The sequence below is a fragment of the Moschus berezovskii genome, chromosome 11, assembly GCF_049115385.1.
Source record: "Moschus berezovskii isolate FMDL1 chromosome 11, NW_MosBer_1.0, whole genome shotgun sequence".
Classification (NCBI taxonomy): domain Eukaryota; kingdom Metazoa; phylum Chordata; class Mammalia; order Artiodactyla; family Moschidae; genus Moschus; species Moschus berezovskii.
In genome coordinates this window covers 70,574,401-70,598,106 of record NC_142470.1, presented here as the reverse complement: position 1 = coordinate 70,598,106, position 23,706 = coordinate 70,574,401, and the positions used below count along the sequence as shown (strand labels likewise).

The 23,706-nt window shown below is 47.0% G+C and overlaps 1 protein-coding gene across 5 annotated transcripts in view; it reads left to right on the top strand.

Moving 5' to 3' along the window:
- The window catches only part of SPTBN1 (spectrin beta, non-erythrocytic 1), a 214,008-nt gene that overhangs the window by 133,603 nt on the left and 56,699 nt on the right, over positions 1-23,706 (top strand). For 4 of the 5 annotated variants that reach the window (XM_088841465.1, XM_088841466.1, XM_088841467.1 and 1 more), the window contains 2 exons: positions 10,106-10,257; positions 21,579-21,752. In XM_088841465.1, the coding sequence (XP_088697591.1) occupies positions 10,106-10,257; positions 21,579-21,752 (326 nt within the window). Of the gene's footprint in view, positions 1-2,738; positions 2,915-10,105; positions 10,258-21,578; positions 21,753-23,706 lie in introns of those variants that run through there. The other variant, XM_088841468.1, reaches the window with a different exon arrangement.

Here is a 23,706-nt window from a genome sequence, read left to right as displayed (position 1 = left end):
TGAATTTGTGTGCCACATAGTAGTCTGGTTTAGAATATATTCACAGTTTCTTTAGTTGTTGCTTAGAAAAAGTAATACCACACAGACACACACCTTCATATATTGCAATTAAATTACCTTTATAAAGTCTTATTATCTTTAGTGTACCTATTGTGTTTGCCCCTTAAAAAATTCTCTCCTAGTAGTCTGTATTACTGTGAGCATTCTGCATAAAAGCTTAATAATTAAGGATGTACCATCTTTTTATATCCAAACCTGATCCATCTTTTGAGTATATTACAAGTTACCCTCAGTTCACCTTGACCTAATATTTTGTAATCTCCCAGGAAGGATTGGGGAGGAGAGGTGATGGTGAATAAAATGTCCTTCAGAGAGAATCGAGGACTGGAGGTGGGTGTGTGCGCGCACGTGTGCAGGGGGCAGGAGGCGGGGCGTGGAATCTGGGCCCCGCCTCCTGGCCCTTCCTTATCCTTTGAACAGGAAGTGAAGGTGTGGCCTTGAGTTCCAGCCTGTGGTGCTCACCATGGCTTGTCTCTCCTGACAGCTGGGGTAGCGCTGTTAATGCTTTTGTGTCATGGTGACCAGATAAATACTCAGCTGAGAGGGTTCCCCCACCTCCCCACCCTGCCCCTGCCTGACATGATGTGTGGGCAGAGTCCTGGTAAAATAACTTAAAAAAGAAAGTGCATGTGGCTATAGCATGTCAGCCTAGCTGCATGTCCTTGAAAATAGAAGCTAGCAAATGGGATGTGGGACCAAGGATATTCTGAAAGATGTTTTAAACCTGAATCGACAAACGTTTTCTGTGAGGGTCAGAGAGAAACTGTGTTAGGCTTTGCCACCACGCAGGGTCTCTATTTTGTCTCCTCATCCTCCTTCAGTGACCCTTTCCAACCCTCAAAAGAATGAAAAAGCCCTCTAGCTCCCAGGCTGTACAGAAACAGACTCTAAGGCCAGAGTTTGCTAATGCCTGTTTTAAATTTTGATCATGAAGAAACTGAGCCGAGTTGGATGGCTGAGGTTTTTGTGCTGTTTGAGGCGACAACATGTTTTCCGCAAGCGCTGTGGGAGGGGATGTGAGTGGGAGCTTCGAGATTCCTCTAGGTTCTGATCCTGGGTGTGCCTTTGCTAGCCGGATGCCCTCAGCAGAATCCCCAGAACCCTTCTGGGCCTTGTGTAGTCAGAACTGGCAGCTTATAATAAACAAGGTACTGCAACAGCGTCCACCAGTGCGTAGGAGTGGAGGAGGACTCTCTTCACCCCTCACCGTCTTGATTTCCCTGGCTGCAGTTTCAGGCTGGTTCCTGCCGGCCTGACCCACAGAGATGGAGAGTAGCAGAGCCAGTGGGATGATTTTCTGTCTGTGAAGGTGTTTTGAAGCATGCTACAAATTTTCTAGGCAGGTTGAGCAGATGATTTCTGAAGATTTCTTCCTGAGGTTGTGTCTCTGTTTCAAGGCACTCACTTGTCCCTTCTGGTTCTCATCTCAGGGGAGTCAGTGCTACTGTTCTGCCTTGCTTTCAGAGTTGGCCCCTACCATCACCTCTGGCTCCTCCACAGCCTTGGCGTCAGTGTTTGTGACTTTAAGGGGCTCACCTAGAGGTGATAACCATGGCAGGGCAGGAGCCCTGAAACATGGCATGCTTTCTCAGTTCATCACTGCAGCCTCCTCCAGAGCTTCCCCCCGTGTGCCTTGGTTTCCACCCTGGCAGAGCCGGGCTGTGCTGCTCACAAGAAAGACCCTCAGGAAGCTGCAAGCCCTGCTCCCTGACATAAACTGTAGGCACCGGGTTATGGGGAGTTCACAGTTGTTTTATAGTCTGCACATCAGACTGTTAAGTGTTAGCAGAGAATTTCATATTTACTACACATGCATTTAGAACAGATGTTTACATGTGTTTTGTCCATGAAGCTGGTTAAACTGTTGGGAAAGTATTTTAACTAAAGTTCTATTTATATACAAATCAGCAAACATAAATTAAAGGCCCCCAGACTAATCCGTCACAGGGCCTTCAGTCAAAAGATTAGTTTCCTTCCTTTTGCTGCCTCAAGATAACAGTTTGATTCTCTATTATCAATTCAGCCAGTTGCCTGTTTCCGGTTTCCTGCTCTGTGTATTTTGCATGTCACTCTTCGGAAATGATTTATTTATTTTTTCAAGTCAAGGCACATATGGGGCCTCCACCCTACTGTATTCTTTTGTTTTGGGTTAGAATTCTTTAAAAAGGAAAAAAAAAGAAAAAAAACTCAAGAATTGGGCTTTAACAGATAAATTGTTAAAATTAGTATAAATTAAGTCTTGTGACTTTTGGCTTGTTTGGGTCATGTTGAAATAGTGTTATAATTACACCCTTGTGTGTTTTGCAGATTCACTCTTATGTATGGGCATGTGGTGGCAATTGTCCCCAAACAAAGCAGAAACAAGCAAAATTCTGTGAAACTACTTTTTAGATTAGCTTTTGGGTCCCTTCTTATCTGAAAGACAGTATCACAAAATTGCATTTTTATCATTTATCAGACCACAAAGAACAGTTGCAGTTCAGCTTTCTTCATGAAGAGTTGGAACCAGAAGCGGAAGCCACAAGACTTAGTTTGAGAGCTTATTTGTTGGGCACTGGATGTTCAGCAAATGTTTATTGTGCCTCTTCCACCCCGCCCCAGTCTCCAGGCACATGCTAAGGCTCTAAGCGGATATGGAGTGGGTCCTTGCCCTGGATGCAGTTACAGACTAGTTAAGGAGATAGGACACAGGGTACATAATAAACAGAGGAGAGAGACAGAGACTTCATCCCATCAAGTACATTCCTCTTGGAAGAATTAATCTTGTCCTGGGTCTTAAAAGAAGTACTTTCCAGGTTAAGAGAATGGTGAAAGCAAAGGTGGAGGAAAGGAATGTGCAAAGTGAGCGTGACGAGTAAGGATCTTTTGGGTTGGATTTGAGCAGGGAGTTGGGTGGGTATTGGGAAGGATCCCAGAGAAAGCAGGTGTCCTTCTAGAGGCTGTTTAGGACCCTTGAATGCCAGGCTCAGATTCGGACTGTCTTGTAGATGGCTGGGGGACATTGAAGGTGCTGGTGCAGTGGCATACCTTTGAAACACAACCATTTGGAGGAGACAATTCTGGCACTGATGTTTAGGAAGGGTAAGGATAGGAAAGGCACGAGGCAAGGGATTTCAGTAACTGTTGGATGATGGGACCTGAACCCATCCTAACTATAGTGGGTTTTACCTTCGAAACCCCCAAAAAATACATTGCTGAGGTCATCCTCATGGCAGCTCTACTGCTTTGTAATATTTTTTGTTATTTTTTAACTTTCCATGTAGTGTCCCCAGCTAGGCTTTCAGTTCATCAAGGGCAAGTCTTACATAGAGAGATCTGCATGAAGGACGCACTTTGTAAATGCCGGGGCTTATTAACACTCTCCACTTCAGATGAGTCCTTACTCAGCTTGCTGTATAGTGGTGTTGATTTAAGTAGCTACCTGTGCGATGTGTTCATGGAATGATTGTCTTGTCTCCTTTTGATTTCTGCCTCCATTCTGTACCTCATTTCCTTCTCTGAACCCGTCTGTACCTAACCTGACTGTGTGTTTATATGGAGAAAAGTTACATGGTTGCCAACTCTTGCTTAAGATAGGCGACTATCTTAGCACAACTGAGGAAGATCCTGATAGAAAACACTGGGTTACACCAACAGGTTCTGAGTGTTTGAAAAGTAGAAGAAAGATTTTCTCTCCTTCAGTCAGGTATAGATTCAGTCGCTGAGAGAATAATAAATGGAGTCATTTGTCAGTCCTTGTTTCTGTGTTTCCCTTATTTTTCCATCCAGAGATGGTTTCATGCCTCCAGGCCTTTCTTCATCCCTGGCTGCCATCCGTCCCATTCCAAAGCTGGAGCTGAAGCATATGGTGAATGTGGTTATGTTTAGCTTTCTGTACAGAGGGTGTTGCAGAAAGATACTGTACAATCATTTCCATAACACAATGCCCTTCTGTTCATCAAAGCTATTTCTATAACCTGTAGCTTAACTCGTGCTAACACAGTGTTCATTTTTCCAGTTAGAGCCAGTTCTCCAGAGTAAGTTAGTTGTAAAAAGTGTTCCAGCCTTCCAATACTGATCATAGTTATTTCCTAAAAAGAAACTCAGTTATGTGCTTCTAGAAGGGGATGATGAAGAGGATATTCACAGCCCTTTGGTTGAAATTAAGCAAAAGTATGTTTCTCTGTTCTACATATCTCATCCTGTTTCTGTGAGACGTCTTACAGTCCATGGGGTCACAAAGAGTTGGACACGACTGAGCAGCTAAGCATGTACAGACACACACACCGAAAATAAAAGACAGTGAATCTAGATACTCAGAGGAAAAGATCCTAATCCTTTTTAACCTAAACAGTGGAAGAGATAGATGACACCCAAGTCAGTGTCACTGCACCGAATAGCCCCCCTCGCCCAAGCCTTGGGTTTTGCTGGAGAGCACACTGGTGTCCCACATCCCTGATCGAGTTAGTCTTCTGAGATAGTGAGCTTTGAGAGAGTGTAAATCATTGTTCAGAGGCATGATAGCGTCATCTTGTAAAATTCTATTTTCAGGAATGAGTGCCATGCTAGAAAGTCACATGTAATTCACCCCTTTCAATCAGAGGCCAGTGCAGATGTTGCTACTCACTCAAGGTTGGGTTTCTTATTTGCTTCCCAGTGGTCCTTGCTGACCTGGTGGTTGGCTAGTTCATGTCTGAGCCTGTGGAGCTAAGAAGACTTAGCTGGTTGGATCTTGGTGTTTGGAAGCGCTTTTTAGTTCTAGGTTCTCAGGGTTCCATGGTAGAATTTGTGGTCCTGGCAAACTTATTTTTGAGAGCAGCCTTATGAGTCCTTTCTGACCGCCACCCCTGAACCTACACGCTGACCGCCTCACCAGACTCTCTCCCTCAGAGGGCTGGAGCTTCGTTTTGCCCTTTCCTCATGTGGTTCCCCACTTTTCTTGCGTCTGAGGGTCGAGCCTCTGATACGTTTGTTGTTGTTCAGTCACTCTTTTGTGACCCCATGGACTGTAGCCTGCTAGACTCCTGTCCGTGGGATTCTCCAGTCAAGAATACTGGAGTGCATTGTGCCCTCCTCCAGGGGATCTTCCCGACCCAGGGATCAAAGATGCCCACTTTAATGCTTCTGGGCTGCTGGTGCTGTGGCTGCCTCTGTACACCGAGCTTGTATTGGTCAGTGTGCAGTGATACTTAGGTCACCAAGAGGTGGTCAAGTCTCCAGGTACCATCTTGGGTTCAATCTGTGCACCAAATTGTGACCGTCATGCAAAAAGGGATCAATGAGGAGTCAGACCTGAAGGCTTTTACGTGAAGGAGTGAGGAGATCTATTTTCCATAGCATCAGAGGTGGAGCAGGCTTCCTCGGCAGGTCACAGAGCCATTTAGTCTTGATGGAGACAGCACCCCAATAGTTGGAGCTGCTCAGTGATGGAGTGGTGGACCTTTAACAAAGTATAAACTTGGATTACGCTGGTGAGATGAGGGTGATTCTCATGATATTATCATTGAAATGTGTTCTTTTGAATGTGTGGTAGGGGCGTCATTGCATAGTGATTGAGAACTGGGCTTTGGAGCCAGCCTGCATTGGAAAGTGAATAGGTCCCGCGTCATGGAATAGTTAGGGGAATAAAACACACAGATCGGTACCAGGGATACAGTAAGTATGTGGTGAATGGTATTGTTATTTTAAAGAGAACAGGTTCCCCCTTAAAAAAAATTTTTTTTTTAAATAGCTGGTCCAGGTGCAGTAGAAGGGAGTTTTTGCTTTTGAAAGAAAGTTGACTCAGGGACTGCCCTGATGGTCCAGTGATTTAGACTTTGCCTTCCAGTGCAAGGGGTGCAGGTTTGATCCCTGGCCAATAAAAAAAATAAAACAGAAGCAGTACTGTAACAAATTCAGTAAAGACTTAAAAGAAAGTTGACTCAGATGACTTGCAAGGCCTTGTTTTACCTTGAGGTATGATTCCATGATCCTTGGTAAGTGACTTGAATGGTTGGAGTTGTTGAACAGGCTACTTTGCTGGGAAAGGGAGAGAGTGAGAGAGAAGTGTGAGTTAGAATGTGCCGGGCACTTTGATGTCCTCTTACTGAATGCCAGAACCACCTTTAGGTCAGTCCCTCTGCGTAAGCTAAGGCCAGAGGTGAAGAGCAAGCATGGCTGAAACACATTCACAGGGAGCAGCTACGGGGAACCTGTTCCTTGCAGACACCACTGCTGAGTTTGGGGCAGAGATAGATGGGAATTTGCCACAATGTCAGGCTTCTCAGGGTGAATTCTTAGGCGGAGATACAGGCATGATTTGGATTGATTAACAGCATAATATGGCAAAGAAGGGTGCAGACAGCATGGGGGACAGAAATGCCCAAGTCACACTGACCGCCTCTAAGCCCACTGCCTGTCCTTCTACCTTGCCAGAAAGTAGCAGCTCTTTGTGGAATTGAATGAGCTTGAGGGCAGGGAGTTTCTCTTGCCATCAGCCAACAAGCACACCATCCAGGTCAAAAAGCCTTTGACTTGGGCAAAGGGAGTAATGAATGAATAGTACCCCAACTGGGGTGTCTTAATGTCAGCTCCAGTTGGTGTAAGCCCAGAGGTCTAAACCAGGATTTCTCGACCCAGATCAGGCACTGCTGTCATTTGGGGCTGGATAGTTCCTTGTTGCAGGGGCTGCCCTGTGCCCTGGAGGATGTTTAACGGCGTCTCTCAGCTTCCACCCACTTGGTTCCCGACATCGCCTTACATGCTGTCAGGAGCAACGTGGCCCCCTGAGAACCACTGGTCCAAATGAGCAGATCAAGTGGAGCTTCTGAGGGCTCCCTTTCCCAGAGCTGCTCCTACTTGCAGAACTAGAAGTAGCTCTTTTTCTCTGGTGCTCCGGCTGCCTCCTTACTTAGCTGAGGCCCAGCGAAAGCAGTTTGAAGTGCGGAACATGCCTCTGAACTGTCTTTCATGGTCTGCCTCTAGGGCCCCCAGTTCCTCCTTGGGCAGGCGTCTGGCCAGATCTGCCGTGGCCTTGCTGGGTTGGGAGTGCAGGGGTGATGTCATTGCGCCTTCCCGGGAAGGGCAGAACAAAGGATGGAGTCCCTAAAGACAGGAGGCCTCATCCTCAGCTGGCCTGCTGGGGAGATTTTTTTCCCCCTCCCTTTCCCTCCTTCCGGCTTTAGAAGTGTTTGTTATTCACCGAGTACTCCATTGTAAGAGGACATGCTAAGCTGTCCCGGCTCTGTGTCTCTCGGCTGAGCCCATTTCCTGCCCCTTATGTGTCGTAAGGGCGTTGGTTCTGGACCAGTCTCTGGATGGAATCTCCCATGCCTTTTCCAGTGAGTGGTGCAAGCCTGAGGAACTTGAACCCTCTGGTTTTTCTAGCACACTCACGCCACACACAGCTTGCTCTTGAGACTGGAGGCAGAGAAGAGAGCAAGATGTGGGAGAGAGGGCTGGAGAGCAAGTTCTCCTTCTTTCTGTTTAGATTTGGTTTTGAACTTCTCTTTCTCCTCTTCTTTCCCTGCTTCTTCCTGGAGGTCCTGAGGACCACAGCTGCCGCCCTGGAGAGCCTTCCCTTCACAGAGCCTCAGCCTCTTCTCTTTCCGCTCAGCTCCCTCTGTTCCATCCCCCTGTGACCTCATTGTTTGCATCTTCTCAGGGACGAGGGTTGAGGTTGGGCTCTGACTCCTCAGGACAGTGTGCTGTAGGGGTGTCTTGACTCTCTGGAAGGAGATCCTCGGGGTCTCCTCATAGAGGAACCTGTTCGTTCAGAACCTGAAAGAAGCTGGAGGTGTTTCTATAAGGTGAGATTCACCCGAAGGAGTGACAGTTGACTGGGGACACATGTGGTACTTGTTTATTTAGGAATAACTTTACTCAAGCAGGTTTTCATTTCCATCTTGTTCCCATGAGAGGCTGGGTGTGGTAGTGACATGGAGCCCCAGACCCTTTAATTACAGCCTAAGATACCATCAAGAGCTTTATTAAAGACATTTCCAACCATGTAGCACATGAAAGATATATAATTTAGAAAGAAATTAGCTGACCCTGAACACCTCTGAACCACAAGTCACTCTCCATCTGTGGCATGCCCCTAGGGGAAGCCTCATGTGTCTGGTGCTCTGCTCTGGACCTGCTCTTTCAGAAGAGCCAAACTGAGGCCAAAAAATGCAGCTCCCATGTCCCTGTTGTAAAGACACCAGCCATCAGGATGATTATGTGATTAATAATGCATGGGGTCTTTTCTCTGCCGCCTATCATGATGTTATTGGCACAGCTCCCTTTTCAGTCTCCACTCTGGCCCTCACTGCCTTTTTCCTTGTTCCCTCAGTCCTGCCCTCTTTGATCTTTTGTCTGTTTTCAGTAGGCCTTTGTCGCGGGGGAAGGCCCTCTTTTCGTCTGGTGGGCTGTTCTCTCAGGGGAGGTTGGGGCCAGGCAACCTGTTGGCTGTACAGGTGGGCGGCTGTCTTGGAAGGTGCCCTGGTGGCCTCACCTGCCTGGTTGGCAGCAGTAAAGGCTCATCTCTTGTCTCTGTCTCAGATGGTAAAGAATCTGCCTGCAGTGCAAAAGACCCAGGCTTAATCCCTGGGTCAGGAAGATCCCCGGAGAAGGAAATGGCAACCCACTCCAGTATTCTTGCCTGGAGAATCCTGTGGACAGAGGAACCTGGTGGGCTGTAGTCCATGGGGTCGCAAAGAGCCGGACACGACTGAGTGATTCACACAGACTTGTCTCTGTCTAGCTTCCTCCCTGTAGTGGGTGGAGGCCTTAGCAGAACCTTCCAGGCAGATATTCCCAGGGCCCCCTGGCCATCCTGGGAACCCAGAACACCCAGGCCACCAAATACACACCCCATCAGCAAGGCTGCTTTTTACTTGTCACTTGATGGCGCAGAAATACATAAAAAGTTATTGGGGTCTCCTCCCATTCTTGTAGTTTCTTCTTGCTGGGTGTGGGCATCACACGGGAAGGAGGAAGTCTTGGGTCCTTTCAGGACAAAATCATGCTGATGGCGGTGGGATGAGTACGTGATTAAAGGATAGCTTGGTAGAGAACAGTTGGAGTTTGAGTTGGTGGTCCTGGGCCTACTCTGTGGCTCTCTGCTGAGCTTGGTAGAGAACAGTCAGGGAGTTTGAATCAGTGGCCTAGGCACACTCCGTGGCTCTCCGTTGAAGATCTCCAATGTCCTGCATTTAAAACACTCTGCAGAGCAAGGAGGTGGGAACCCTGTTTGTATGGGGTGCGAAGGGCCTGTTCTAGGCAGTTGGGTCTAGAGTTTCTGACTTTGGCTTGGACAGACTGATCGCTGAGGCTTGAAGAGCTAAATCCTGTTTCCTTGATGATTTAGATGTACAACCACCCCACTTTAGACCATAAACCAGCAGTGGCCTTCTCCACGAACGCTTGAAGCTTGGAAATGATGGTCGTCCACTCATTCTATGGGAGGGGACACTGAGCCCAGGGTCTCAGCACATATTTGACAAAGTCTCCTCAGGCCCATGCCCTGCTCTCCCAGGGCTTGGCCAGCGCTCCTTGTACTCTGCCACATTGCCCACCATCTTCTCTGTTCACTGAGCATCCAACTAAGCAGGCGAAAGGGTCATAGGAGATCAAGGTCGCAGGTGAATTTATCTTGTCAGCTGATGCCTGATCCTTTGCACATGAGAGAAGCAGTTGCTAGCTGTCTCCTGAGCTTTTCTGCCCCATGTCCTTCTGCACACTGTGTTCTTCTCCTACACTTGCCTTTGGAGGAGTAACAGCTGTGACACACATGTTAGAAACTTTACCAGCCAAGTGTTATACTATTGGGTAGGACTGCCCACTGTGGCCTTCTGCATCCTGCTGCCTCCTCAGCAGAGGTTGGAGAAAATGAGATGAGTGCAAGCAAAGGATGCTGTGCTGGTAGTTATGCTTAGGGGCTCAGACAGTCAAGGATTGTCCAGTTCTTCTGTTCCTGAGTTGTTGACTATGAGGTTCATTACGGTTGAGCTTTGCTCTTCTTCCTTTGGCTGGCATCTCGTGCCCCTCACCCACCACCCCGAGGCTGTGATTGGTCGTAAAGCAAGTTCTCCTCTGCTTACAGATGAGCGTGAAGCTGTGCAAAAGAAGACCTTCACCAAGTGGGTCAACTCCCACCTTGCCCGGGTGTCCTGCCGGATCACAGATCTGTACACTGACCTTCGGGATGGACGGATGCTCATCAAGCTGCTGGAGGTCCTCTCTGGAGAGAGACTGGTAAGGGGGCGGGGATGGCGGCTGTGAAGTGTCTTTTACCGTAGGTGGGGAAATGTTTTTGAAACATCAAGTCTGTGCTTGTCTCTTGTAGATTTATGCGGTTAATGGCTGATACTTGTGAGGCGCAGAGGCTAGGTTAGTGTGATGAGCACAGTGGGGAAAGCTCCAGGATAGTGTTCTGAATCTGGATGATTTTCTTGAACTGTAATGAAGTGGCCTTGTTCTGGTTATTGGCAAAGTTACTGTCTTTGGTTAGAAAGATCCTGGCTGGTGTCCCCTGTTAAACAGCATGATGCTGGAAGTTTAAGGACCAGGCTTGGGCGCTGGCCTCCGGGATGAATCTGTATCCCTTGAGATCATGGAATAATTCTAAACTTGTGTCTTAGTGATTCTCTGGAAAATCTGAGCTGCCGTTTTAAAAGGTAGCAGGAATTGAGTTCAGTGGTCTCTGGCGTTTTTTTGTTTCTTCCACGCACTTTTTATTCTGGGGTGGAGGGAGAGGCTGGTGTTTTGTCTCCTTGGAAACGTGGAGCTTCTGATGAACTCACCCAGCCTTTTTGGGCAGAGGAGTTGTCAGCCTACTGTGAAAATGTTCTCCCCATTCTGTTTCCCCAGAGCTCCCACCGCTGTCTCTGATGTGACTTTGTTTGTGCACCTTAGACCCAAGAATCTTAACGCAGTCACTGTAACTGGCCCAACAGGTTTTGTCTGGCCTTGGTGTAGAGATGGATGCCGTCTTCTACCAGAGCATAGACAGTTCCATAGGGGGCGGTGGGGCCAAGCCAAAGGCCCAGGGATCGAGCCCACATCTGCAGTGACATCACCAGGAAAATATGATGCTGGTGGTTGGCAGGGCTGCCAGAAAGCCTTATTTTTAACTTGATCTCCACCCTGCAACTTGACAGCCACAGTGGGTCTGTATGCAGACCAACCCACACACCTCTGACCATAGGCAGAGGTTGTCCCCTGTCCTAACATTATCCCACAGACGGAACTGCCTCTTTGAGCCGGATAGTAATAGTCAGGTTTCTGTCTCCCGACCCCTCTGTTCAGGAGCAGGGTCCCCAAAAGAGAGCGAAGCCCCGTCTCTGCTTCAGCACCCCTGGTCCATGTTCTCTGTTCCTGAGCATGCACGTCTTGCTGCCTCATTTTCTTTGAGAGGTTATGGGTCAAACTGGACAAACCAAACAGACAAAGGAGGCTCCTGATGCCTCCTTGAAGGCAGTCTGTGAGGTGGGAGTCGGGGCAGTGGGTTCACACGGGGAGGGCTGGTCATTTAGTGTGTTTTGGTTTGTTTTTTGACAGTCTAGACCAGAAATATTGTGATGTGCACCTTTAAATATAATTTTTGTAACCAGACTTTCTCACCACCACCACCCCCTCCCCCTATTTTTCCCTCTTAATGTTTCAGTTCAGTTCAGTTCAGTTCAGTCGCTCAGTCGTGTCCGACTCTCCGCGACCCCATGAATCACAGCACGCCAGGCCTCCCTGTCCATCACCAACTCCCGGAGTTCACTCAAACTCATGTCCACAGAGTCGGTGATGCCATCCAGCCATCTCATTCTCGGTCGTCCCCTTCTCCTCCCGCCCCCAACCCTTCCCAGCATCAGAGACTTTTCCAGTGAGTCAACTCGTCGCATGAGGTGGCCAAAGTATTGGAGTTTCAGCTTTAGCATCAGTCCCTCCAATGAACATCCAGGATTGATCTCCTTTAGAATGGACTGGTTGGATCTCCTTGCAGTATAATTAACCAAGTGTAATTGTCTATTGATTTGGGGTGGGGGGAATGATGTTTTGAAAGTAGCTAAAAAAAAAATCATTAAACGTTATGTGAAAATTAGTTTGAACATTTATTTTTGTCCCATTTCGGTCTCATGGGGAGCAAATGGTTCATCCTGGAAGGCCTATAGTTCTTTTATACCAAGAAGATTGTTGTCTGTGATAATGTCCACGTAATAAATGGGGTCAAGCCCATTGCCCTTCATTCTGAACAGGGCAACAAAAATATGAGAAGGAAAAAGCAGCCAACAAAGCATAATTCTTGGTTGTTTGTAGAAACCTCCCACTCCTGTCTTTATTTGCTGCCAGAAGTATATATATTTCCTTTTTTTTTTGCAGTGACCTAGAGGCCTGGGAGAGCTGGGGTGGAGGAACACTGGGCTGCTGTCTGCATCCTCTCAGGCAGTCAGGGGCAGAGGTTGTCTTTAGCAGTGCCCTACCACTTCGTAAAACCCGGAGTGCCTTGACTTCTTTTACTATCCATTTCTCCCAGCCAACTCTGACTGTTGGTTGGGGAGTCTAATCAATCTTCTTATTCCAAAAGTGAGGACACCATGGGGAGTTCCCTGGTGGTCCAGGTGGCAGGGCTCTGAGCTTTCACTAACGAGAGCCCTGGTTCCATCCCTGGTCAGGGAGCTGAGATCCTACAGACTGTACCACAGGGCCAAAAAAAAAAGAATGTTAAAAAAAAAAAAAAGTAAGGCTTCCCTAGTGGCTCAGATGATACAGAATCTGCCAGCATGCAGGAGACCCAGGTTTGATCTCTTGGTTGGGAAGATCCTCTGGAGAAGGGCATGGCAACCCTCTCCAGTTTTCTTGCCAAGAGAATTCCGTGGATAGAGGATCCTGGCGGGCTACAGTCCGTGGGATCAGAAAAGAGTCAGACATGACCGAGTGACTCACACCGTAGAACAAGCGAGCTGCAGCCCTCACTCGTTTGTACTGGAGATGTTTGGCTCTTCTGGCCCCGTGGCTTGTTTGGTTCATGGAGTCTTCTGGAAAAGACACAGACCACACTCGGCTGTTGGCCGCAGATGCTGCCAGGGACTCACGTTAGAGGTGCTCCCCATGGAAGAGAAGATTCATCCGTGAGGGCTTGCCCCAAGTGATTCTTGAATCTTCAGATTGCAGAATGAGCGGTGTTGCTAGAATTTCCAGGCCTAGGTAAATTAACGTCCACAGATAAATGTGTATCATCAGATAACATTCAGTCAGCTCTGGGCTTTCTGCACCAGTGATCCGAATCCCTGGGTTATACAAACATTTGCACTCCATCTGCAGCTGTGTCTCCGGCAGCATTTCAGCTCAAGCACGCACCACCAACTTGGCAGTGTGTAGGAGATAGATGTTTGAGGGACTGGAGTATCTAAATTTATTTTATTAGCAGAATCTTGGAGCCAGCTCATCCTTCTTCACAGAGGAGGAAGTTTTTCTTGATTTTTACTGTGCAAAGTTCAAAAAAAAACACATTCATTTAATGATCCACATCATTTCACCCTAACCCCACCCTGCATTTCAACTTAATAAAATCTGGGTTAGATTTGAGCAGGTTTGGGGTTAGATGTTGGAGTTATCAAGACACTTGATTCTTATGTCCTGTGGAACGTGAGAAGGCAGGGATCTCCCCCACCCAGCCCCCAGTCCTGACTCGGGGTGGCTCCATGTCACTGTCTTTGCCTCAAGGTGTGTTAGCTCGTGGGGCAGTGAGGAATCTCTGAGGCTGAGCCTGGAAGCTGCTGCAGACTGGGATTGGGTTGATGACAAAACCATTCCTTTCCAGTGTGTTACTCTGAACTTACCATGGACTATTAACTTCATAAATATCTAACTTTAAAGTTCCATAAAGAATACAGACCACCCCTTGCATATATACGATGGAATATTACTCATCCCATTATAAAGGATGAAATAATACCATTTGCAGCAATGTGGATGGACGCAGAGAGTGTCCTACTGAGTGAAATAAGTCAGACAGAGAAGTTGAAATGCTGTGTGACGCCCCTTATGTGAGGACTCTGATAGGAAGTGGTTCAAATAAACTTACAAAATAGAGACTCACAGACTTAGAAGAGTAACTTACGGTTGTCAGGGAGAAGGGACAGTTAGGGAGTCTGGGATGGACGTGTACACACTGCTGTATTCTAAATGGATAACCAACAAGGACCTACCGAATAGCACATGGAACTCTGTTCAGTGTTATGTGGCAGCCTAGATGGGAGGGGTGTTTGGGGGAGAATGGATACATGTATATGCACGGCCGAGTCCCTTCACTGTTCACCTGAAACTATCACAGCATTGTTTATCAGCTGTACCCTAATACGAAACAAAATGTTAAAATATAAAGAAGGCCCCCCAAAAAGAATGTAGACCGCCTTTGACTTCGGCATCAACTGACCAGATAGAAGCAGTGAGCACAGAACCTCTGCTGGTCACTTTGTCATTAGTTGCAGGTCCCAAAGCCAGATTAGAAATGGAACTTGGAAGGGTTAGGGTTGCGTGACCCACTGATATTTGGAAGGAGTGGGGCCTCTGGACTTTGGGAGTGAAGTGGAACCCACAGGTCCTCATCCAAGTTAGAAGCTGGCCTGTGCCCCCTTCCCTCTGTGGGCCTCAGCGTGAAGAATGGTTCTGTGTGAGATGGTTTCTTGCCTTGATCCTGCCACACTGAGCCCTCTCCTCTGACCCAGAGGACAAGGTTTTCTGAACACCTCTACTCTCCCCCAGCTCCCACCATTACCAATAACAGGTATCACTGATTGCTGCTTGCCTGTTGTTTTCCTAATATTCTGTCGTCTTATTCTGTTAATCAAAATCAAAGAAGACAAAGCAACAAAAACAGGATTTTTTTTTTTTAAACCACCGTTAATTCCAAAACAGGCTGAACTAGGTGGAGAAGATAGACTTACCCTGAGATTTGCTAAGCCTTAAATAAATCCCATGTTGAACTACCCTGAGTACATTTTATATAAATAAAACCTTTGTTAGGAGAACCGTGCTGGCATGTTTTGTTGTAGAGACAGGATTTTATGAACTGGCCACAGAACCTGCCTGTTTTTTTTATCTCTTGTGAGGGAGAATTTGCTTCTGTTCTAAACCAGCCAGAGAAGAATATCCCTGTTAAGTTCAGGTCTAATTGCACAGATATGAAAAATGAATTAATAGTAACAGGTAATAGTAATACCATGTGATAAAGAGCTGAATGAATGGCCCCAAAGCACCAGAGTTCAGAAGAGGAAGTGGGCCTTCTGGATGGAGTGTCAAGAAACCCTACCTGGTGGGTGGGGTGGCAGCTGATTCAAGAGGAGAGGCTCAGGTGTGGATGGCCATAAAATAGAGGGGTCGTGTGTCAGCGTGAGGAAGAGTGAAGAGAGCACTTGCGGTGGCCGTCAGGGAAACTGGTGTAGGAAGAGCATCCTGGATAAATTGGAGTTTGTTCTCAGAAGGGGTGATGACAGTCAGTCACTTTCAGTGTTTGCTGTCACACACATAACCTGTTTAATTCTCACAGTCTAACAAAGTGGACAGCTTACACTTTAGAGAAGAAGCAGTATCGCCACTGAGGAATGTAACGTAGATTCCAGCCACTCTCCTGTATGTCGGGCGCCTCCTTTCTCATTGAGCCCTACTGAAGGAGAAGATTGTCTCGGGGAGTGGGTCCCCACCAGGAAGGAAATGGGCAGGAATTAATGAGACGCGGTGTGTTGTTTCCCCTTTAATTTTAATTGGGCAAGAATCATGTTATACTCTTCTTAAAACTTAAAGAGTGTGATGTGTAGGGAGGTGTTTGGGTACTTAATGTGAAATAAGTTTGACTGTTGTATCAGAGGAGATTTTGGAATTAGTGTTTCCATCCTGCTCTCTGTATTAAGTAGAGGCATGCATGTGTGTGTAGCAAACATTGATTTTTTATTAAAAGGCAAAGACATAAGCAAGTGTCTGTCACTCTGGCACACTGTGACCAGTAGTATCTTTTTCTCTGTTCCTTCTTCACCTGAGTGAGAGATGAGCAGGCACTTTAGAATTCACCTTGTGTGCTACGGAGTCTTTCACCCTCCAGCTCAGACTTTGTTTTATAGCTGCAAGGGACTAGGGACCCCGAAGCTAGATCCCTTGATTTCACAGATGCTGTAACAGGAAGCAACCAGCAAAGCTATCCAGCTGGTGTTGGGCAGTCAGCTTCTCCCAGCTCCCAGGATTGGCCTTCTGTCCCCCTGTTGCTCCGGAGATCTGTTGCTCCAGGTGGCTTCAAGGTGGCTTTGGACACCCATGGAGAAAAGTCAGAGGGAGCGGGGCTTAGCAGGGTGGAAGAGTGGCCCAGCTCCCCTGGGTCCTCCCAAAATACCCTGCCAGGAGTCCTCCTTCAGATCACCCTCCTCTATTCATGGAGGCTAGAAATAGCTCCAGAAAACATTTGCTTTGTCTTTTCCATCTCTAGACTCTGACAAAAACCCTGCCATTGTAATCACTCCACTGTTCTGCCAACCCGGATGCCCCACAGCGTGTAATTGTTCTAAACTCAAGGCTGAGTCCACCGTGGACCTGGAGGGGCCATCCAGCTCCCTTTTCCCTTTCTAAGGCAAATTTGCCCAGGTCCACCCCACTTCTCAGGGGCGGGGCTTGAACTGGCTGCTCTACTAAGCAGTTAAAATTACCTTGTCAGTTGCTGGAGGTTGGTTACTTAGCCCTGTCATTCCTACTCCCTTTGGAGCTGGAAAGATGATGGGTCTGGAGCCGGCCCAGATGGGTTGGAGCTGTGGTTGATAGAGTTTTGGAACCAGAAGGGACTAAGGAAGGGAAACAGGAAAAGTGACCACAAAGCAGAGGAACACGGCCCTGGTGTGGAAGAGCAGGAACCCTTTTTAGGATTTAGAGGAGTAGCCATAAATATAGGCATTTCCTCAGAGGAACCCAGGCTTGCAGAGCACCCCCCTTTGTTTGAGTTGCACGCGAGTCTGGTATTGATCCTTGACTCCACATTCATGGCATCTCAAACTGCCCCATCAGAAAGGACAACAGAAGACAGAAATGCGCATGTTGCCGTGGGAACAGACATTAGTCACACTGGGAATTTGACAATAATTAATGGAGACAAGACAGGGAAGGTTCCTCTTCTTGGCAGAAAGAGCCACTCTTGGGGTGAGGCTTTGAAAAGTGTTTATTACTGAGAGATGCACCCCTCCCCCAGATCCTTTGTGTTCAGTTTTCTCCATTGTTATTTCTTCTTTCTTTTGAGAAGGTGGAAGTTGAATAAAATAAAAATAGCTCTTCTGAAAAAGGAAAACTGTTTGCCAGATGGGAACCCAAGCCTCGTTATTTCCCTTCACATACTAATGTGTTTGTACCGCACTTGGTTCCCAGTGTAGCCTGAAGGGGGCACATTATTGAATCCCAGCTCACCACACCAGCCAGCCATGCCATCCCCTCACCCCTCTAAACAGACATGTTCTCATCTGTACAATGACAAGAATAATAATTGTTATTACCATATAGTGTTAGTGTGAAGATTAAATGTGGTAAGATAGAAACCACCTAACAAAGAGGTTAACATATTTGCCCAGAAAATGGCAGCTAACAATTCTTAGATATTGAGAGCTTTGCTGTTTTCATGACCTAATACATGTTTCTGTGTATAGGTCTGTGCAGTCATTAACCCTTCTAAAATTAATTCCCTGTGATGGTTCTCCTTAAACCTGCCCAAATACCATTGAAAGCATTAAAACACTTCAGAGACCCTCTCTGAACACGTCTTAGGAGTTGCTACTCTTGAGTTTTAGTCTTAATTCCTGCTCCTCCTCCTTGTGACACCAGTACATCATCTAACCTCGCCACATCTGGTTTGCTCTTTTGGTTTAAAGGAGATTCGTGTGCCAGTGAAGCCGAGTGAGTTTCAGTTAAGATGAAATGTGGGAAAGTGATTGAAAAACTTGGAGAGAGGTGTAGCGAGGCGATGAAGCAACTTTCACTGCCTGACAGTTAACCTAGTTTGAATTACTAGCTGCACAGCATAATAGTAATATTTAAGCTATCTCTGTAAGTCATGCTTTCTAGCCTTATTTCCTAATACACTTTGAATTGCAGAGGTCTTACTATGTCTAGATGCCCCAAGTGTCAAGGTTTGGGTATCTTCACGTCCTCGCCCTTCCCTCTTCCCATCTCCTCTTCCCTCCAGATACCACTTAGTCTCCACTCTACCACCATTTCCTTTTATTCCTGTTCAGAGTACCATTTAGGGTGTCAGGATTAGAAGAGTAATATCATTACCACTGTTTGGGGGCACATTCCATTCTGGTATTAAATTTGTCTTTCAGTTGACATGTATCAACTTCTCTGGCTCTCAGTGGGAGAGTTCTATCTAGACCCTGAACATTTCCTGTTTGTCTACAGAGAAGTGTATTATTTCTAAACAATTTGAAATTCAGGTGGGGCATGCTTCCCCCACTGCCCCCCCCGCAACTTTAAGAAGAATTGTTGGGAGGAAAACCTTTGAGGTGCCTCTGTTTGTAGATACATTTTGTGGGTTTGAGAACACCATGATAATTAGTTCACCATTTCATTTATGGAGCAGCCCTTTGAGATTATTACTTATACTATCCTCATGTTATAGGCAAAAGTTGAGAAACAAGGCACCAATTCGCTAGAAAGTGGGGAAATTGTAACTTAATTTGTGGGTATTGTAACATTAGCAGCAGCATCTATACTGAATTGCCCAGGAGAAGCATACTCATGGATCTTGTTTGTTTCTGTTTGATGTTTTAAAAGATATAATGGCCAGGAGCAGTGGGAAAATTAAAACAACTTTAGGGAGAGAAGAGCAGAGTACCCCTGCCCAAATCTTGGTTTGATTTTTGGAAGAATTGCAAAAAAAAAAAAAACCAAAGTGGGGTGAGTGGTCTCCTGAAAGTATTCCATTTCCTCTGACATTTGGAAATTGGTGAGGTTTGTTTTTTTAACTATTTGAAGAAGTCTGATCATTTACCCAACCAAAGAGGTTTCTCTGCCATTTTTATTTCAGTTCCTCCCCTTGTGTTCCATGCAGTAGTGTTTCTGATGGCTGGTGTTAACAGGAACTTGCATTGCACAAATTTGGGTCAGGGTGAACCGTCCTTAGCCCCCACCTGGCATGGCCAGTCAGCATCAGTGTGGGGTCCCTGCCACTTGACGATGGGCTTTTCCAACCTGCGGGAAAGCATTTGGAACCCTCCCATACTGCCCCCTCCCACACCCCAACACCCCATATTCATATGGAAATGAACATGCAGTTCACTGGGATTTTGTAGGAGAGAACAGAGGCTTGAGAGGTCTCCTGTGTGTTTGAGGTTGTTTTCAAGAACAGGTCAAAAAGAACTAGTTATGCCTGGAGCAGCCTGGGAAGGTCCTGACAGCCCCCAACCTATTCCCTGTCTTCCTGCTCAGATTCTGTCAGATGACAGAACTAAAACAGTTTGGTGGAGAGTTTGATGTCCCTTATTCAAGGGGACACGGTCCATGGATGGGGCAGTGCTGCCTCACAAGCGGTAGTGGAACGCTCTTCCCAAGGGAGTGACCCTTGTGTGTTCAGGCTCTTTGACAGCGTTTCTTTCCGGTGCAGGCTGACTTAGGTTTGTGATATGGGCGACCTCTGTTTTGGGAGTCCTGATCCTGGTGGCTCAGACCCTAAAGAATCTGCCTGAAATCTGGGAGATGTGGGTTCGATCCTTGGGTTGGGAAGATCCCCTGGAGGAGGGCATGTCATCCCACTCCAGTCTTCTTGCCTAATGAATCACAGGGACAGAGGATCCTGGTGGGCTCCAGTCCGTGGGGTCACAAAGTCAGACACTGGCTGAGCGTCGAACACTTTCACACTTTCACTTGTACACAAGTTAACTTTTACAAATTCTAATTCCACCCACACTTTTCCTCTCACAATGAGTTAGGATGCAACCTTTTCTGGCCAGTCAGAGGTGGACTTGGGAGACTATCTGCCGCCGTTAGCACAACATTTGCATCCTTGCCACTCTGCAGCTCCAGGCCCAATCTGCACTGTGTGGTCATGGGCTCGCTGGTCAGGGCACAGGCCGCGAGGAGGAAGAGGCCTCAGAACAGCCCTGAAGAATGCCAGGAGCCCTCCCCCCAGAATTCACACGCTTTCTTGAAGGCAGTGAGTCCACACCCCTCGACTTTGGTCAAGTTTCAGTAGGAACCTCACTTGTCCACCTTGACAGGAGGAGAACAGGGGGTTCACTGTAGGAATCTTAGATGGAGTCCACCCCTTTTTATGGACATTTTAGATGAGACCTTTTTCTTACCTCGCCGGATTACTTGATTTTGCTGTAACCTTGTCACTTAACCTAACGTGAATCACGGATCCTAGCATTCCTGACATTCCTGGAATGTAAGTTGTGAGTATAAAGCATCATCCATGCTCCCAAGCCAGTAGTCAGGTTGGAAGTAATAAGAGCAGTACCTGTCAAGTAACAGCAAGAATGTAAGATATGTGATAAGTTCCTGAACCCTGTGGTCCAGAACACAAATGTGTAGGTTTGGGGGGAAGGGAGTCGTGTGACAGTTGAAGTGGTTGGAAATGACTTCCAGCAGGAAAGATGTGCCTTGACCTGAACCTCGAAAGGTGGGTGGGGTATGGTGAGATGTCTCAGGAGAGAGGATGACAGCCAGATCAGGTACCTCTCTGGGCCAGGATGGGTGTGCGCAACCCTGGTGGCAGCTTTGTGGGCTTGTGAGATCAGCTCGAGGTGCAGCCTCTGTCGAGGGGGTAGTGATGGGTGGTAAGAGGGGTAGGAAGGGTGGAGCCAGGCAGAGGAAGCATGAGCTTGCTCTAGACACACAGGAGGTGATGGTGACCCGCTGAAGATTTTTGAGTGTGTATCTATCTATTGATTTGTTCATTTAAAATGTTCACCTTGAAAGGGCCTTTTTTGGATTTTAATGTAGCTAAATAAAAGGAACAGACATTTTGGGGTACTCCAATTAAACCACTGTTGTATTTTCTTTCCCTTGTCTCTTCAGCAAGACACACCCTTTTACTCAGCCCTCTCCATCATCCTCACAAAACACCACTTGAAAAATCTCCTGATTTTGTAGCATGTCCTCCCTTTCTCATTTTGAGCCAACTTTAGGAAGCAGCCCAAACCAGCAGGTGGCAAACCTATTTTTGCATTTAAAGCAGCCAGAAAATCCTCAGCGGTGTTCTGCCATGCATCCACAAAAATTCCATGGATGGCAGTGGTAACTATGGAATTCTTTGTGAAAATTGGGCTCCTTTTTCTCTGAACTTCCAGCTTCCGTGCTCATGTAAATTATGTCACTTCCATGATAAAACAAACCTCTGAAGAGTGATCAGTTACCATCCCTTAAGTAAACTTTCTCCTTTAACACTGTTAGATAAACACTGTCCTTGGACTGAATGAACATATGTTTTATAACATTTTGTTGTGAGTTGGAGAGCACTGCGTGAATGGGTCCATGTGAACTCTCTGGGTTGTAGCTCTGAGCTGGTTTCTGCCCTCCTGGGTGATCTGTTTCTACCTTCTGCTCTTCTATTTTAGCCTAAACCCACCAAGGGACGAATGCGCATCCACTGTCTGGAGAATGTGGACAAGGCCCTTCAGTTCCTGAAGGAGCAGAGAGTCCATCTTGAGAACATGGGGTCCCACGACATCGTGGATGGAAACCACCGGCTGACTCTCGGCCTCATCTGGACCATCATCCTGCGCTTCCAGGTAAGGGACTTGGCCTGGCCACCGGGCCTCCATGTGGAGTGTGAGCATCCCTGAAAAACTGGGCTCCCCTTCCAGGGGGACCAGAAGGACCAGGCTGAAATGGCATTTCAGAGTCAGGTGTGCTGCACGTCACATTTGGCTGCCCTCTGGGCATGTGGCAGCTGCCATCTCCTCCCTCAGTTTTGCTGCCCCTGAAAGTCTCAACTCTTGGCAGTTAAGGGGGTTTCTGGGCCTAGTCTCAGCTGAGTCTGCTACTCAGCTTTCAGGAGCAGAGGTGTAAAGATGTGGTCAATGCTAGGTTACTACCGGTAGACTATCTGAACTTCGACAGATCATAGCATGCGTTGCAGAATATTTAAGGCGAAGTTGCATAGGATCATGACACCTGTGTGGGCTCTGTTTTCACCTTCTCGTTCTCCTTCAGATGTAAGGAAGCAGTTTTCAGGGGGGTGTGCAGAAGCCTTATGCTTGTTTGAATTGACGATTTTATGGGTTTGTTATACCCAAGGGTAAGGTTATAAGTATAGAAACACTCTCAAGGTCATTCTGTCAATTTGTTTCACTTTGAGGGGAGGGAGGAGCCTTGCAAGGATCACGAGGCCAGTCAGGGCTGCCACGCTTGCTTCTGACCCCTAAGGAGAGAGCTCAGCTTTCCTGTCCAGGCAGCACCTCAGGCCTGATGACTGGTTCTTTCTCCAGGCTGTTGCTTCATGCTTCTGCTTTTCAATTAAAATCTGAAATGCAGGAAACGCTTCGTACCTAGCATCACGTTACTTTGCAAACCAAAGTCCTAACAATTCTCTTTCCTCGGAGACTGTTTTCTGTGCGTTCCCTCTTTGTTAAGCCCCTCTGATGAAGTTTGATTGATTTTTTTTCCCCCTAGGTAAATAAAAATCTCACCAACAAAGGACCACAATAGAAATCATATACCTCCCTTTATATTCTTACTGAAATACTGAAATCACCCTCTAACCCATTGTTTTCCTTCTCGCTTCCCTTGGGATTGGGCTCTAGCTTAGTGGTGTGGATGGATATGTGGAAGGAGGCTAAGGGTCTAACCCAGAGCTGTTCAGAGACACTCCCTGAATGGGGGTTCCTAAGCCTGTACCCATCGATCATCTGACTTCTTGGGAAAGCTTTTTACTCACTTAGGTTCCCAGGTTCCAGCCCCCAGTGCTTCTGATTAAATAGGTATGAACGGAACTGAACTGAGGCCAGGAACCATTGTTGAAGATGACATTATTAATGGAGTGACTTTATTTTGCGAACAGAACTCTTCTATAGGTTTCTGTCATTTGGTTCCTGAATGATTTGAAAATAGAGTGAATACCATTAAATTCACTGATCACTGCTCTTGGCCTTAGGCCAACAGAGGTGAAATGAGCAGGCCCCTCCTTGAGCCTTGCCTCGATTCCCTAGAGTAAGAAGTTCTATTTCTCTTGCCTTTGGCCTATAATCAGAGCGTGAAAGGGCATCCTGATGATGGCCTCCCTTGACAGCAGGTTGGTACCCACAGCCCTTGGGTTGTGAATTTTGTTGAGTCACTGACTAATTAATTTCCTGCCAGCTTGCCTTTTTCTGTGCTTGAACCTGTAAATGCCGATATGTACTTTCTCGCTTTCCTCTGAGGAAAGAAACACAGGCTTATGTCACTTTGTGGCCTGCGGGGATTAGTGTCTGCCATGCCTCTGCCTCCCTGAGCAGCCTTATCAATCCATCCCCTGCTCTGCAAACACTTACTGACTCTGCCCCAGCCAAAGCCCAACTCACATTCTGCCTCTGTGAGGCTTCCGCACATATCTGCAGAGACCTCTTTCCCCACTGCCCCCCAGCTCCTGAATATACAACCTCATCTTACATTATCTGTGTGTGTGTGTGTATGTCCCAGAGCCCCCAAGGTGTCGCCAGCCCTGATGTGTGTAGCAGGTGTGCATTAAATACCAATAGTGACGAC